Source organism: Pristiophorus japonicus, chromosome 5, assembly GCF_044704955.1.
Source record: "Pristiophorus japonicus isolate sPriJap1 chromosome 5, sPriJap1.hap1, whole genome shotgun sequence".
In the NCBI taxonomy this organism is placed as follows: domain Eukaryota; kingdom Metazoa; phylum Chordata; class Chondrichthyes; family Pristiophoridae; genus Pristiophorus; species Pristiophorus japonicus.
Genome location: NC_091981.1, coordinates 238,296,046 through 238,311,992, shown reverse-complemented (window position 1 = coordinate 238,311,992; position 15,947 = coordinate 238,296,046). Strand labels below are relative to the sequence as shown.

Sequence of the window (15,947 nt, the reverse complement as noted above, 5' to 3'; positions counted from 1 at the left end):
ACAAACCTACAATGCTCAAAGGCCACTTTAAAAATATTCCTAAGTTTAATAGTTAGCAACTTTAAACCAAATTTGTGAAATTATATTTTATTAGTCAACTTGGAGCATCACACACAAACATATGTGCCTACTTGCACAGGCAAATGAGTATGAGATATGGTGTGCTTCTTTTGATGGCCCAAAACAACACAAAATGATGAGTTCCAGCTTTGAAATGGATGCTTGAGGCAGTAGAAAACAACTTGCATATTAAATAAAATCCAAACCAAACTTTTAAAAAGTTAAAATACAAGTGAGGGAATATATTAAAAAATGTAGAAATATTAGGCTAGTGAGAGAGAAACAGTGATTAAATAATTATTCAGCTTTGATTGCAGGTTTTTCTTAGAAGTATTAAAACAACAAACCTCCCAACTCCTCGGTAACATGATTAATAGCATTATTCTCAAGCATCTGTATGAGGTGAAGCCTTAAAAATGTTGACTCGTAGATATAAAATTGCCTACAAATGGTAAGTATTCTTGGTTCATATTGTATATCAATTTTTACAAAACTGATTCTTTCAAAAAGTATATTTGAATAGGAAAATAAAACCAATGTAAAATCAAACTTTGCAGTCATGAATGGCTTAGGATCTGTAGCTGCTTTCACAAACAAAGCATCATCTGTAACATTAAGAGTGTTGCAATAAACAGTACAATCAAGTAGAATGCTCTAATAAATATTCTGTTGGCAATAGTTACTATTCCAGTGGTAAGTAGAAATACAAACTAGAATGCACAGTTTATCTGCAGAATATAAATAGAGTAAGATTGATTAGCAGTGCTGTTAATCTGTGGACTTTGCTCTTGAAGTAAATAATTCAAACACTCCCTGGAAGGTTGGCAAATAATCATATTAGTTACAAGCTTGCTAATGCAAACATGATGCATTTCTGCGCTTCACTGCTACTTGAAGTGATGTCTTCAGCTATCTTTAATTATCTGAATAAGTTATCAATATAGCCATAATCATCATCATCATAGCCAGTCCTTAAAATCGAGGAAGACTTGCTTCCACTCTCAAAGTGAGTTCTTAAGTGACTGAACAATCCAATACGGGAACTACAGGGCCCAAATTTCCCCAGGAGTTGCTCTTTTTTTTGGAGCAACTAGATTTTTTTGGAGTAACTTAAAAATCGCAATGCTCCCCATTTAATTTGCTCCAGTGTAAGTGAGTTAGTTAGGTTTTTTTTGAAGTTTAGTTTTTTTTTCAAAAGGGGGCGTTACCAGCCACTTACACCTGTTTTAGCCATTTAAGTAAGTTTAGCCAGCTAAAAGTTGCTCCAAACTAAGGCCAGCGTATGAAGCCACTTGTGTCCGCTCAGAACAACCTTACAGTGAATTAAGAAATCGGTGCAGGTAGCCAGAGATAGGGTGGGGGGCAGTGAGAGCACTAAACATCTGCTCAACAACATTCATTAAGCATAAAACCCATCAATAATAATTAAAAAGTAAATAAATAAAAAATAAAACTTAAATCCTACCTTCATACTGGGCCGGGGAAGTCAGCGGGCTGGGAGGTCACTCGGCCGGAGATAGGGGCGGGAGAACTCGCAGGCAGGCAGGAGAACTCACAAAGTTAAGGGTGCAGGTGGATGGCGCTCGGCGTGGAGTATTGGTAACTGTGAGCCGTGGAATGTGAAGTAGTGAGTGCGATAGGCTGGTTCTCCGCAGTGACCAACAGTCTGCCCCGGCACCGGCCCCGGCCCCGGCGGGTGTAAGTGGAAATGGCGGGCGGACGGGTGTCAACAGCAGCTCTGGGCAAAGCTCAGGCGATCCCACCCATTCCCAGCATAGCCGACAGAAAGCTCCTCTGCCGCATTCACGCACGCATCAAGACCGAGATTGGCGAGCTGGGCTGCCCTGCACAGGGACCCAATGAGCAGCGCTACATTATTTGCAGAGGATGTTGAAATCAATGGCTTCTGAGCCGATTACTTACGTTGCTTAAAAAAAGGGCCAGTCAACTTCAAAACAAGTAGGAAAGGAATCCTGGACTAGAAGTCTTACCTTTATCTGACCACTCGGCTAGGGATCGGGTCCCTCTCAGGCTGCAGGACGCGCTGGGGGCGAGGAGCTACTGCACGTGCGTGCACACTCTAGCGCGCATGTGCAGAGGTCCCCTGGCTCCGCCCCGCACTGAATGTGGTACGCCATGCCGAGGCCGAAGATGTCCTGAGGAGCGGGGAGAATTGGAAGGTAACTTTTCGGCGCCCTTTTTAGTCTAGAAAATCGTCGCACCTCAGAGGTGCGCTGTTTTTACAGTGGGGGGGGAAACTTGGGTCCACAGTCTGTGTCACAGGTGGGACAGACAGTCGTTGAAGGAAAGGGTGGGTGGGGGGAGACTGGTTTGCCGCTGCCTGCGCTTGCTTTCTGTATGCTCTCGACGACGAGACTCAAGGTGCTCAGCACCCTGGATGCTCTTCCTCCACTTAGGACGGTCTTTGGCCATGGACTCTCAGGTGTCGGTGGGTATGTTGCATTTCATCAAGGAGGCTTTGAGGATGTCCTTGAAATATTTCCTCTGCCCACCTGGGGCCGGCTTGCCGTGTAGGAGTTAGAAACATAGAAAATAGGTGCAGGAGTAGGCCATTCGGCCCTTCGAGCCTGCACCACCATTCAATATGATCATGGCTGATCATTCACCTCAGTACCCCTTTCCCGCTTTCTCTCCATACCCCTTGATCCCTTTAGCCGTAAGGGCCATATCTAACTCCCTCTTGAATATATCCAATGAACTGGCATCAACGACTCTGCAGCAGGGAATTCCACAGGTTAACAACTCTCTGGGTGAAGAAGTTTCTCCTCATCTCAGTCCTAAATGACCTACCCCTTATCCTAAGACTGTGTCCCCTGGTTCTGGACTTCCCCAACATCGGAACATTCTTCCCGCATCTAACCTGTTCCGTCCCGTCAGAATTTTATATGTTTTTATGAGATCCCCTCTCATCCTTCTAAACTCCAGTGTATAAAGACCCAGTTGATCCAGTCTCTCCTCATATGTCAGTCCAGCCATCCCTGGAATCAGTCTGGTGAACCTTCGCTGCACTCCCTCAATAGCAAGAACATCCTTCCTCAGATTAGGAGACCAAAACTGAACACAATATTCCAGGTGAGGCCCTGTACAACAGCAGTAAGACCTCCCTGCTTCTATACTCAAATCCCCTAGCTATGAAGGCCAACATGCTATTTGCCGACTTCACCGCCTGCTGTACCTGCATGCCAACTTTCAATGACTGATGAACCATGACACCCAGGTCTCGTTACACCTCCCCTTTTCCTAATCTGCCACCATTCAGATAATATTCTGCCTTTGTGTTTTTGCCACCAAAGTGGATAACCTCACATTTATCCACATTATACTGCATCTGCCATGCATTTGCCCACTCCCTAACCTGTCCAAATCACCCTGCAGCCTCTTAGCATCCTCCTCACAGCTTACACCGCCACCCAGTTTAGTGTCATCTGCAAACTTGGAGATATTACACTCAATTCCTTCATCCAAATCATTGATGTATATTGTAAAGAGCTGAGGTCCCAGCACTGAGCCCTGCGGCACTCCACTAGTCCGAAAAGGACCTGTTTATCCCGATTCTCTGCTTCCTGTCTGCCAACCAATTCTCTATCCATGCCAGTACATCACCCCCAATACCATGTGCTTTGATTTTGCACACCAATCTCTTATGTGGGACCTTGTCCAAAGGCTTTTTGAAAGTCCCCCCACCACATCCACTGGTTCTCCCTTGTCCACTCTACTAGTTACATCCTCAAAAAATTCCAGAAGATTTGTCAAGCATGATTCCCCTTTCACAAATCCATGCTGACTTGGACTGATCCTGTCACTGCTTTCCAAATGTGCTGCTATTTCATCCTTAATAATTGATTCCAACATTTTCCCCACGACTGATGTCAGGCTAACCGGTCTATAATTTCCCATTTTCTCTCCCTCCTTTTTTAAAAAGTGGTGTTATATTAGCTACCCTCCAGTCAATAGGAACTGATCCAGAGTCGATAGACTGTTGGAAAATGATCACCAATGCATTCACCATTTCTAGGGCCACCTCTTTAAGTACTCTGGGATGCAGACAATCAGGCCCCGGGGATTTGTCGGCCTTCAATCCTATCAATTTCCCCAACATAATTTCCCACCTAATAATAAGGATATCCTTCAGTTCCTCCTTCTCACCAGACCCCCGGTCCCCTAGTACATCCGGAAGGTTATTTGTGTCTTCCTTCGTGAAGACAGAACCAAAGTATTTGTTCGATTGATCTGCCATTTCTTTGTTCCCCATTATTAATTCACCTGAGTCCGACTGCAAGGGATCTACGTTTGTCTTCACTAATCTTTTTCTCTTCACATATCTATACTTCCGAGTAGAGCACTTGCTTTGGGAGTCTTGTGTCAGGCATGCAAACATTGTGGCCCGCCCAACGGAGCTGGTCGAGTGTGGTCAGTGCTTCGATGCTGGCCTGATCGAGGTCTGTCCTCCCAGGGGATTTGCAGGATCTTGCGGAGACATCGTTGGTGGTATTTCTCCAGCAATTTGAGATGTCTACTGTATATGGTCTACGTCTCTGAGCCATACAGGAGGACAGGTATCACTGCAGTCCTGTAGCCCATAAGCTTGATGCCAGATTTGAGGGCCTGATCTTCGAGCACCCTCTTCCTCAGGCGGCCGAAGGTGTAAAAGTGGTAAATAAGGTTGTTGAGCTACAGGCACAAGTCCCCACATGAAACTATGAGACAGTGACAATAACAAAGACCTGGCTCAAAGAAGGAGAGGATTGGGAAATTAATATTCAAGGCTACAAAGCATTCAGAAAAACTAGGGGAAAAAAATAAAGGATGGGGGTGGTTTGCAGTATTGATCAAATAAGTTATATTAGAACTAGAAAGGGATAATGCAGTTGAGGGGTCAGAGACAGAGGGCTCAATTTTCCCGGGTCATTTGCGCCACATTTTTGCACGTGATGTTTTTTCTGGCCTATTTTTTTTTCAAAGTTTCCCCCTGCGATCTGTGCTAGCGTAACTGAATTAATTACGATTTTTTTTTAGGCGAGTTTTTTGACGTAATAATCTGTGCCGGTTTTCATCACTTTTCACCAAATTTTTGGTCAAAAATGTTTCCTCCTAGGTTGGCGTATCTGGCCACTCACGACTGACAAATCGGTGCTGAAAGACGCCATTGTTTTTAATCGAAGATTTTGGAGGGAGTCAAGAATACTCTTAAAAAATCAATAATAAAGTTCAACATTTTTTTACCTGTCAACGTAATAAATGGAAGTTTTTTGGATTTTAGAAGGATGGATGACTAAAGCTATAGAGATTAAAATGAGACAGTAAAGGAGGCTTATGACAATTGCAAGTTTCATCAACATAGGCAGTCCCTCAGAATCGAGGAAGACTTGCTTCCACTGCTGAATTGAGTTCTTTGGTGGCTGAACATCCAATACGAGAGCCACAGATTCTGTCACATGTGGGACAGATAGTCGTTGAGGGAAGGGGTGGGTGGGACTGGTTTGCTGCACACTCTTTCCGCTGCCTGCGCTTGATATCTGCATGCTCTCGGCGTTGAGACTTGAGGTACTCAGCGCCTTCTCGGATGCACTTCCTCCACTTAGGGCGATCTTGGGCCAGGGGCTCCCAGGTGTCAGTGGGGGTGTCGCACTTTATCAGGAAGGCTTTGAGGGTGTCCCTGTAATGTTTTCGCTGCCCACCTTTGGCTCGTATGCCGTGAAGGAGCTCCGAGTAGAGAACTTGCGATGGGAGTCTCGTGTTTGGCATGCGAGCTATGTGGCCTGCCCAGCGGAGCTGATCGAGTGTGGTCGGTGCTTCAATGCTGGGGATGTTGGCCTGGACGAGGACGCTGATGTTGGTGCGCTTGTCCTCCCAGGGGATTTGTAGGAGTGTTTGAAGACCAGGCCGTCAAAACTGCCACCAAGCTCATGGTCTACAGGGCTGTAGTAATACTCGCCCTCCTGTATGGCTCAGAGACATGGACCATGTACAGCAGACACCTCAAGTCGCTGGAGAAATATCACCAATGATGTCTCCGCAAGTAAGGTTCATAATACAGTAGAGAACCAAGCTGAACATAGAAAGTACAGAGGAGATCTAAAAAAAGAATAAGAACGGCAAAGAGAAAGTACGAGAACAAGATTGGGGCCAACATAAAAGGAAACCAAGGTCTATTATAAACACAAATAGTAAAAGGGTAGTCAAAGGAAGGGTGGGGCCAATTAAGGACCAAAAAGGAGATCTTGTGGAGGCAGAGGCCATGGCTGAGGTACTAAATGGGTACTTCATCAGAGAAGAGGATTCTGCCAATGTAGCAGTAAGGGAGGAGACAGTAGTGCTATTGGATAGTATAAAATAGATAAAGAAGTCGTACTTAAAAGGTTGGTAGTCCACAAGATAGAAAAGTCATACGGTTCGAATAGGATGCATCCTAGGTTACTAAGGAAATTGCGAAGGCTCTGGCTACAATATTCCACCAATCAGTTATAAGGGTGGTGGCAGAGGATTGCAAATGTCGCATTATTAATTTCGCATTAATAACGGCATGCATTGTGAATTCACCGTTATTTTTCCAGGAAGACTTGGCCCTTAGATGTTCTTAATACAAAAAGTGGTTGAAATTCCTATCTATCACAGGTTAAGAAAGAACAAAAGAAAGCGTGAAACAAACAATGGCCATAACCTAATGATTTTCATTCTTCATTCCTGGTCAAGGTTTTTCCAGAGGCAATCCAATGGTGGATTGTGTGGTCTTTTTTGTATTTTTTCAATTGAAAGTCTAACTGGTTTAAAGGAAATGATGAAGGCTGGTACTATGTTGAGTGATGCTAATGGTAGTCAAAAAATAACCCAGCATAAATGGATGTGAATGGGCTAGTTTGAGAAATGTTCAATGAAATAAGGATAAGAGAGAAGAAAGGTCAAGAGGCCAGGTGAGTGTTGATATATGTTGAAATCACTGAGAATGAGGAGTCATTTGGTGCAGAGCCTAGGGGAGGAAATCTTGGTAGTGAAGTTTTCGTGCAGTTTGGGAGGACGATAGACCACAATGTTTTTGAGTGAGTGGCAAGAGGAGTGTGAGGTGTTCAAAGGTGCGAGAGCAATGGGGGAACAGGCCAAAGTGAGATTAACAATAAGAGCTAAACTATCTCCACAGAGGATTGGGCAGGGCAAATAATGGAATGTATGGCCAACCAAGGGTGATTTGGTGAAGGGGAAGGATAATCACCCATAAGCCAGATTTTGTATGTCAATAGATTCATCCACAAAATATTATAGTGAAGGCCTATTTTATGAGTGAACATTCTGAAGCCTGATGCATAGTAGGCAATGGTTGATGATCCACTGGTAAGGTCAAGCGAATCATTGGACAAGTTAAGCAGGATGAAAGAAGAAAGACTTGCATTTAAGTAGTGTCTTTCACGACATCAGAACATCCCAAAGTGCTTCACAGCCAATTCTGTACTTTTCAAGTGAAGTCACTGTTGTAATGTAAGAAATGCGGCAATGAATTTGCACACAGCAAACTACCACAAGCACCAGTCTGACGATGACCAGATCTCTTTTTTTTTTGTGGGCAGACGGGGCCTCGCTTTTAACTCACGGTACTGCACTGGAGTGTTAGCCGAGATTTTTGGGCTCAAGTCTCTGGAGTGGGACTTGGACCCATGGCCTTCTGACTCAGAGACAAGAGTACTACCAACTGAGCCACAGCTGATACTACAATGGTGGAAGGAAGTTAGAAACCCTTAAAAAGCAAGCCAGGTCCCAGGAACAGAGGATGAGAACATTGGGGATGAAGCTGTGGGGGTTTAGCGATCAAATGGGGTCAAGTTGCTGGGGAAGAGGGAAGGGGAAAGGGCATGACTGAAGGAAATTGAGGTGCAGAACAGGGACAGGAAGAGGTTGAACTATAAATAGTAGTGAGGGGGCTCAGATCTGGCATCATAGCCAATATATGGGCACAAGGAACCTGAGAACAATTTCAAAAGGGAAGGAAGTAAAGCAAAAATTGGATAGCAAGAATCTCGAAAGTGAATCTGTAAGACAGAGGAAACAAGGCTTAGTAAGTAGTAACAAGGAGTCTTCCTGTGCTCAATGGTATATACTTTAATGCAAGGAATATAGCGAATAAGGCGGATGAGCTAAGAGCACAGGTAGACACTTGGGAGTATGACATTATAGCCATTACAGAAACATGGCTGAAAGTGGGGCAGGTTTGGCAAATCAATATTCCTGGCTACAGGATTTTTAGACCAGATAGAGAGGGGGGTAAAAAGGCGGCGGGGGGGGGGGGGTCGCGCTCCTGATGAAAGAAACGATTCCAGCGGTGAGGAGGGATGATATTTTAGAGGGAGCATGAAATGAGGCCATATAGGTCGAATTGAAAAATAAAAAAGGGGCGATCACACTGCTGGGCGTGTATTATAGACCCCAAACAGTGGGAGGGAGATAGAGGAGCAAATATGTAGGCAAATTGCTGTGAAGTCCAAAAACCAGAGGGTAATAATAGTAGGGGATTTTAACTTTCCAAATATTGATTGGGATAAATTTAGTGTGAATGGTATAGAGGGTGTGGAATTCTTGAAATGCATTCAAGACAACTTTTTTAGTCAGTATGTAGCAAACCCAACATGCGAGGGGGCGGTCTTGGATTTAGTTTTGGGGAATGAAGCTGGGCAGGTTGAAGGGGTATTAGTGAGAGAGCACTTGGGTGCCAGTGACCATAATTCAGTCAGATTCAAGTTAGTTATGGGTAAGGACAAGGATAGGCCTGGAATAAAAGTTCCGAATTGGGGAAAGGCTAATTTTGCTAAGTTAAGGTGTGATTTGGCCATAGTGGACTGAAAACAGCTACTTGTGGGTAAATCTGTGTCAGAACAGTGGGAGGCATTCAAGGAGGAGATCCGGAAGGCTCAGGCCAAAAATATGCCCTTAGAGAAAAAGGCTAGGAAAAATAATTCTAGAGCCCCCTGGATGTCTTGGGACTTACAGGGGAGGATTAAGAAAAAAAGGGACGCTTATGTCAGATGCCAATGGCTAAATACTATAGAATCTTTAGAGGAATATAGAAAGTTAAGAGGCAAAATTAAACAGGATATTAGGAATGCCAAGAGAGAGCATGAGAAATTCTTGGCCCGTAAAATTAAGGAAAACGCTAAGATGTTCTATAAATATATTAAGAGTAAGAGGGTAACTAAAGAAAGGGTAGGGCCTATTAGAGACCATGAGGATAATCTCTGTGTGGAGGCGGAAGATGTTGATAGGGTTCTTAACAAATACTTTGCATCTGTTTTCATAAAGGAAAGGGGCAATGCAGATACTGCTATCGAGGAGGAGTGTGATACTCTGGATGAAATAAATATAATGAGAGAGGAAGTATTAAGGGGTTTAGCAGCTTTGAAAGTAGATAAGTCCCCAGGCCCGGATGAAATGCATCCCAGGCTGTTGAGCAAAGTAAAAGAAGAAATAGCAGAGGCTTTGACCATCATTTTCCAGTCCTCTTTGGATCTGGGCATGGTGCCAGAGGATTGGAGGACTGCTAATATAGTACTCTTGTTTAAGAGGGAGAAAGGGATAGGCCGAGTAATTACAGGCCTGTCAGCCTAACCTCAGTGGTGGGAAAATTATTGGAAAATTCCTGAAAGACAGGATAAATCTACATTTGGAAAGGCAAGGATTAATTAGGGACAGTCAGCACGGATTTGTTAAGGGAAGATCGTGTTTGACTAACCTGATTTAATTTTTTGAGGAAGTAACCAAGAGGGTAGTGCATACGATGTATATATGGACTTTCGCAAGGCTTTTGATAAGGTCCCTCATGGTAGACTGGTCACAAAGGTTAAAGCCCATGGGATCCAGGGCAAAGTGGCAAGTTGGATCCAAAATTGGCTTGGAGGTAGGAAGCAAAGGGTAATGATTGATGGATGTTTTTGTGACTGAAAGGATGTTTCCAGTGGGGTTCCGCAGGGCTCAGTATTGGGCCCCTTGCTTTTTGTGGTAAATATCAATGATTTAGATTTGAATGTAGGGAGTATGATTAAGAAGTTTGCAGATGACACTAAAATTGGCTGTGTGGTTGATAATGAAGAGGAAAGTCATGGGCTGCAGGAGGATATCAATCTACTGGTCAGGTGGGCAGAGTAGTGGCAAATGGAATTTAATTCAGAGAAGTGTGAGGTGATGCACTTTGGGAGGGCTAATAAAGAAAGGGTATACACATTAAGCAGTAGGCCACTTAATAGTGTAGATGAACAAAGGGACCTTGGAGTGCTTGTCCACAGATCCTTGAAAGTAGCAGGCCAGGTGAATAAGATAGTTAAAAAGGCATACGGAATGCTTGCCTTTAATTGGCCGAGGCATAGAATATAAGAGCAAGGAGGTTATGCTTAAATTGTATAATACTTTGGTTAGGCCACAGCTGGAGTATTGCGTGCAGTTCTGGTCGGCGTATTATAGGAAGGATGTGATTGCATTAGAGAGGGTGCAGAGGAGATTTACTAGGATGCTGCCTGGAATGGAGAATCTCGGTTATGAGCATAGATTGGATAGGCTGGATTTGTTCTCATTGGAACAGAGGAGGTTGAGAGGAGACCTCATTGAGGTGTACAAAATATTGAGGGGCCTGGACATAGTGGATCGTAAGGGCCTATTTCCATTGGTGGAGGGGTCTATTACTAGGGGGCATAATTTTAAGGTGGAAGGTTTAGAGGGGATTTGAGGGAGGGGGGGGCTTCTTTACGCAGAGTGTTGTGGGGATCTGGAACTTGCTGCCTGGAAGAGTGGTGGATGCAGAAACCCTCACCACTTTTAAAAGATGGTTGGATGGGCACTTAAAGTGCCGTAGCCTGCAGGGTTACGGACCTAGAGCTGGTAATTGGGATTAGACTGGATAACAGTTTGTTGGACGGCACAGATATAATGGTAAGTGCTGCAGGGAATAGAATACAGCCAGGGTGATGATCTGGACTAGTTTCGATCGCCTGGATGGGTCGGAGAGGAATTTTCCCAGATTTTTTCTCCCTAAATTGGCCTGGATTTTTATCTGTTTTTTGCCTCTCCCAGGAGATCACATGGTTCCGGTTGGGGTGGAGTGTAGAATGTTTCAGTATAAGGGGTGTTGCAGTTGTGTGAGGCGGGCTGGGTGCTCTTTGCCTTTCCGTCATTGTTCATAGGTTTATATGTGACCTTTCGGTCTGTTGACCGTGGGCCGTGCGTTTCTATGTTCTATGTTTCTAAGAGTCAACCTCAAATTTATAGAATTATAAAGCACAGGAGGGGGCCTTTCGGCCCGTTGTGCCTATTCCGGCCCTTTGAAAGAGCTATCCATTTGGTGTCACTCTCCTCTTTCCCCATAGTCCCCTTTCCTTTACCCCAAGTATATATCCAATTGCCTTATGAAAGTTACTATTGAATCTGCTTCCATCACCCTTTTAGGCAGTGCATTCCAGATCATACCACACTACGTAAAAATACTTCTCTCCTCCCCTCTGGTTCTTTTACCAATTACCTTCAATCTGTTTCCTCTGATTACAGACCCTCCTACCAGTGGTAACAGTTTCTCCTTATTTACTCTTATCAAAACCCTTCATAATTTTGAACACCTCTATTAAGTCTCTCCATAACTTCTCTGTTCTAAGAAATACAAACCCTTCTTTTCTAGTCTCATCATATAACTGAAGTCCCTCATCCTGGTCTCATTCCAGTAAATCCCCTCTGCACCCTCTCCAAGACCTTGACATCCCCCAGCCTCCACATTTGCCTGTAATGCCTGTTACTCCTTTAGGTGGAACTCTGATAAGACTTCCAAAATTACAGGTGTTGTACCTTCTGTTACACAACACCCATTGTTACCTAACAACTGAACCACACAACACCTGTATATGAGGAAAAATTGTACTGATGCATTCTTGTTTTCAAATCCCTCTGTGGCCTTGTCCCTCCCAATCTCTGTAACCTCCTTCAGCCCTACAACCCTCAGATCTCTGCACGCCTCCAATTCTGGCCTCTTGTGCATCCCTGATTTGAATCGCTCCACCATTGCCAGCCTTGCCTTCAGTTGCCTTGGAAAGGGAAGCAGGTGAATTGGTCATAGGTTTATATGTAACTTTCAGGGCTGCTGACCGAGGGCCATGCGGCTCTTTGTCGGCCGGCGCGGACAGAATGGGCCGAAATGGCCTCCTTCCGCGCTGTAAATTTCTATGTCTCTGAAAGTGCTGTGCGCTGGATTTTTTTTTAATTGCTTTGATTTTGGACTTTTGAGGTGTTATCCCAAGAATATCTGCTTCACTCTTGATATAATCTGATGTAAAATTATGTTTTTTTTTTGCTGATGTCGTAATTTTCTTGTGATGCAAGTACAATTTATTTATTTTACTTGAAAATATTCAGTATCCAATTTTACAATAGTTTAATCCTACGTTTAGCAAGTGATTGAATGAAGCATATGACTAAAGTAAAATGATATGCAAAATATGATCCACATCATTCAGCCATAGCATTTAAGCAGTTGCAATATGTCTTAAGTGTTATTGTGAGGGATGGAAATTGTACAGTTATCAATTATTTGCAGTTTGTAATTCAGTTACTGTAAAATCTCATGGCTAAATCCTTCCTGCAAGATAATTGGCCCAGATTTTTCGGTGGGTAATGATGGCAAACTGTCAGAATTCACTGTCATTACCCTGCTGAAATTGACTATAACTTCAGGATTTAGCACGTGCACATCCAAAGGCAGAAATCCTGAAGTTGTGGTCAGTCATTCACTGCTCCGACACTGACTGCGCTGTGAACCCCCTCTCTCCACGCCCCCCTCCCCCAATAGCTGGCAATCAGTCTATTCAGTGAAACTCACGAAAACTTGAGCTAATATTATTGTTAAATACCCCATTAAATGTTAAGCCTTGTTGGAATAGGTGTAACTAGGATTTTAACAGCGTATTGACTGCTGAACAATCGTTCTGGCCCTGAATAACTAATTTTTATATTTGTGAGGTGTCAAATTTTGCCATTATGATAGAAATTACAATTTGTAAAAAAAAATAATAGTTTGTTCCTGATATTTCAGCTTCTACCATAACCCCATGTATATGACCCAATCTTTATTTCGATTTCTGTGACATTTTTTAAAAGTGCAGATAATCAGTGCAGTTTCATTTCCTGGTTTGCGGTCTGTGAATTCCTCAATGTGATTGGCTGCTTAGACAGCTTGATGACATCACTGCTGCATTACGCCAGGAATCCCCTATTCACAGCGTTACAATCAATTACACGTCGAGAAATCGAAAGTTTTCGCCATAGAGAATGTGAGATCTCTTTGCGCAGCCTTCTTCGAGGTCAGCGACCAGCGCCTTCACTTCACCGCTGTTCACAAATTACGGGTCATTGATATGTAAACTTCAATGTGATTTGTGCATTAATGGGTGAGATATTTTGCTGCACACTATAAAAGTCATGGTTTTAAGCCTGTGCAAGCTTGTGTCTGGTATAGTGGCCTGGATTTTCCTGTAATGCAGAGTTTGGCGAAGTACCCCATAAATTTAGCTGTGTGGCGCTCTAATCTCACCATCGATAACTTCCTCCACATTTTCCTGTACAGGTTGAACCTCTCTGATCTGGCCAGTGCCGAACCAGAGAATTTTGCGAATCACGGGAGGTCACTGCTGGTGATCACTGAGTGAGGGAGGAGAGGTGGGGAATATTGGTGATTGGTCATTTCTCTGTGACTCAGGTCTGACACTCTTTCACTGCGCCATCAAGTCCCACAATGAGGAAGTAGAGTGAGATGTTGAGCGTCACGGGAGCGCGCATCAGTCAGCTTCAAGCCCAGGCCCAGGAAAGTGGCAGTTTCACAAACTAATGCCAAACCACAGATATTTCCAAACCAAGAGTGTCCCGGACCAGAGAGGTTCAACTTGTATTTCTAATTGGAATACGCCGCAGCAAGCATGGCGCTGAATAGGAAACGGCTGAGCCAATGTTCCGAAGCTAATACTCCCAGAGTCGTCGTCATCCATAGTGCCATTTTCTGCATGGTAGTAAATTAACATAACACTGGGAGACTTGTAGTCTGACATTATGGCCATAACTTATTGGCCTCTCGTTACCAGCAATGTTTGTGTGTGACGGTTGTGCCATAGATCTGGAGGGACACTTGTAAACAAAGCCAATGAAGTGTGTACAAAGATACTGAGTTAATCTGACGAGCAGTGCTCCACTTAAAAAGTGCTGGGATTTATTGTATGGCCTTTGAACACCATGAGGCACAAGGCTATGACAGGAAAATTCAGCTCTGGGACTCTGCTCATTTCATGAGTTCTTTCATGTGAGTACCCAAAGTTCCAGACTATTAGAATAATTCTGATGCAGCTAAATGTGTGTGACTGCCTTTCTTAACCAGTGACCTGCAAGTAGCCAGAAAGCTAGCATGAATCAAGGGAAATGGTTATTGCCAATGTTTGTGATGGTAGGTGGAGCTGCTCTAATTAACATTTAACTGTTTCAGCGAGGGTCTCAGCGGAGCAATGCCCTGGACATTTCGGCATAAAAACTAGCATAACTTACTCATGCCATAATTTCCTGGAGCTTCTGCGCTAGAATAATAACATACAAAGTAGATGCACCATTACTATGGTGCAGGTTTGCTGGAAGATTTTGGGCCAATGCATGTAATACTGAAGTCAGGATCATTTGGTAGTTACCTTGCACTTTACAAATAGCGCTTTAACTATTTTGCATAACAAATCCACCATGGCGTAACAAATATAAAGGCTGGTGCAGAATGTATGTTTACAAAAAAAATTTGAATATTCTGCAAATGTTTTAACTATTTTGTTCAAACTTTTCATTTAATACAGTTATTATTGGCACTTTTATATTGATTACTGAAAATGTTGTAATATTTTATATATTTCTTGCAAATTTGAAATTAAAGTACAAAAAACTCTCCTTCACATTTAATAGTAGAGATTTAATGATGGATATTCTTATCGTCATTCCTAGATGAGCCCACAAGTCCTAGTGTTGATCATGAGTCTGCCCATATTCCTGCATCTGCGGTAATTTCAGCTGGAGTTTCTGAAATACTAACAGTAACAACAGTACCTTCCAGTCCTACTAAACCATCCCCTCTTATTCGTCGTCAGTTATCACATGACCAAGGTAGGTGCTTAACAATTTGAACAAAATAATTCTAGCTTTTATTCTGTGCTGTTACTATAAATTATGGAACATGACTATGTTGCATTAATAATTGTAAGAATTTCCTTCAGATGCCATCAGAACATCTACTCCTGATTCACAGCCAAGTGGAAAAACTGAGAGATCAAAGTCATATGACGAAGGATTAGATAATTATAGAGAAGAAAAGTTGTAAGTTACTGATTTGGAGATTTTAGGTCTATTTTCTTGCATTTTAATTATATAATTTATTAGCCCTTTATTACACTAATAAGAAATGTTATTTTCAGCAGAAAATCAATGAAGCAAGTGCCTAGCCTGAAAGGACTAAAGAAGGTTTGTAACTTTTTCTTAATGTGAAGTCGTACCATTCCCACCACTCCCCCTGCCCCAACAACAAAAAGTTTCTTCGGCTCCATACTCGCCACATCCAAAAACAAGGTAGTGACTTGCTCCTAAGACTCAGATGTATTACGACGGGTATCAGTAACCTAGTAATGTGAAAGTTTGCCATGTGCTTTCAAAGATGAAGCTAATGTGTATATTAGTGACCACCCTAATCCATTTCTTTAGCATTCACTTATGTTTGCAACAAAAATGTTTTACACAATTGTCAACCATGATAGTTGTGGTTTTTTTTAACAATATGTGGTTATTTTGTTAACTACGTAGGGAAATTTCAATCTACATTTCAGATCACTGATCTACTT

At 43.0% G+C, this 15,947-nt stretch overlaps 1 protein-coding gene across 8 annotated transcripts in view; it reads left to right on the top strand.

Annotated features, from left to right (window-relative positions):
- arhgap21a (Rho GTPase activating protein 21a) overlaps window positions 1-15,947 on the top strand; it is a 306,788-nt gene that overhangs the window by 241,291 nt on the left and 49,550 nt on the right. For 6 of the 8 annotated variants that reach the window (XM_070881435.1, XM_070881433.1, XM_070881438.1 and 3 more), the window contains 3 exons: window positions 15,061-15,219; window positions 15,330-15,429; window positions 15,528-15,573. In XM_070881435.1, coding sequence (XP_070737536.1) covers window positions 15,061-15,219; window positions 15,330-15,429; window positions 15,528-15,573 — 305 coding nt within the window. The remainder of the gene's footprint in view (window positions 1-15,060; window positions 15,220-15,329; window positions 15,430-15,527; window positions 15,574-15,947) is intronic. The other 2 variants (XM_070881436.1, XM_070881434.1) reach the window with 1 other exon arrangement.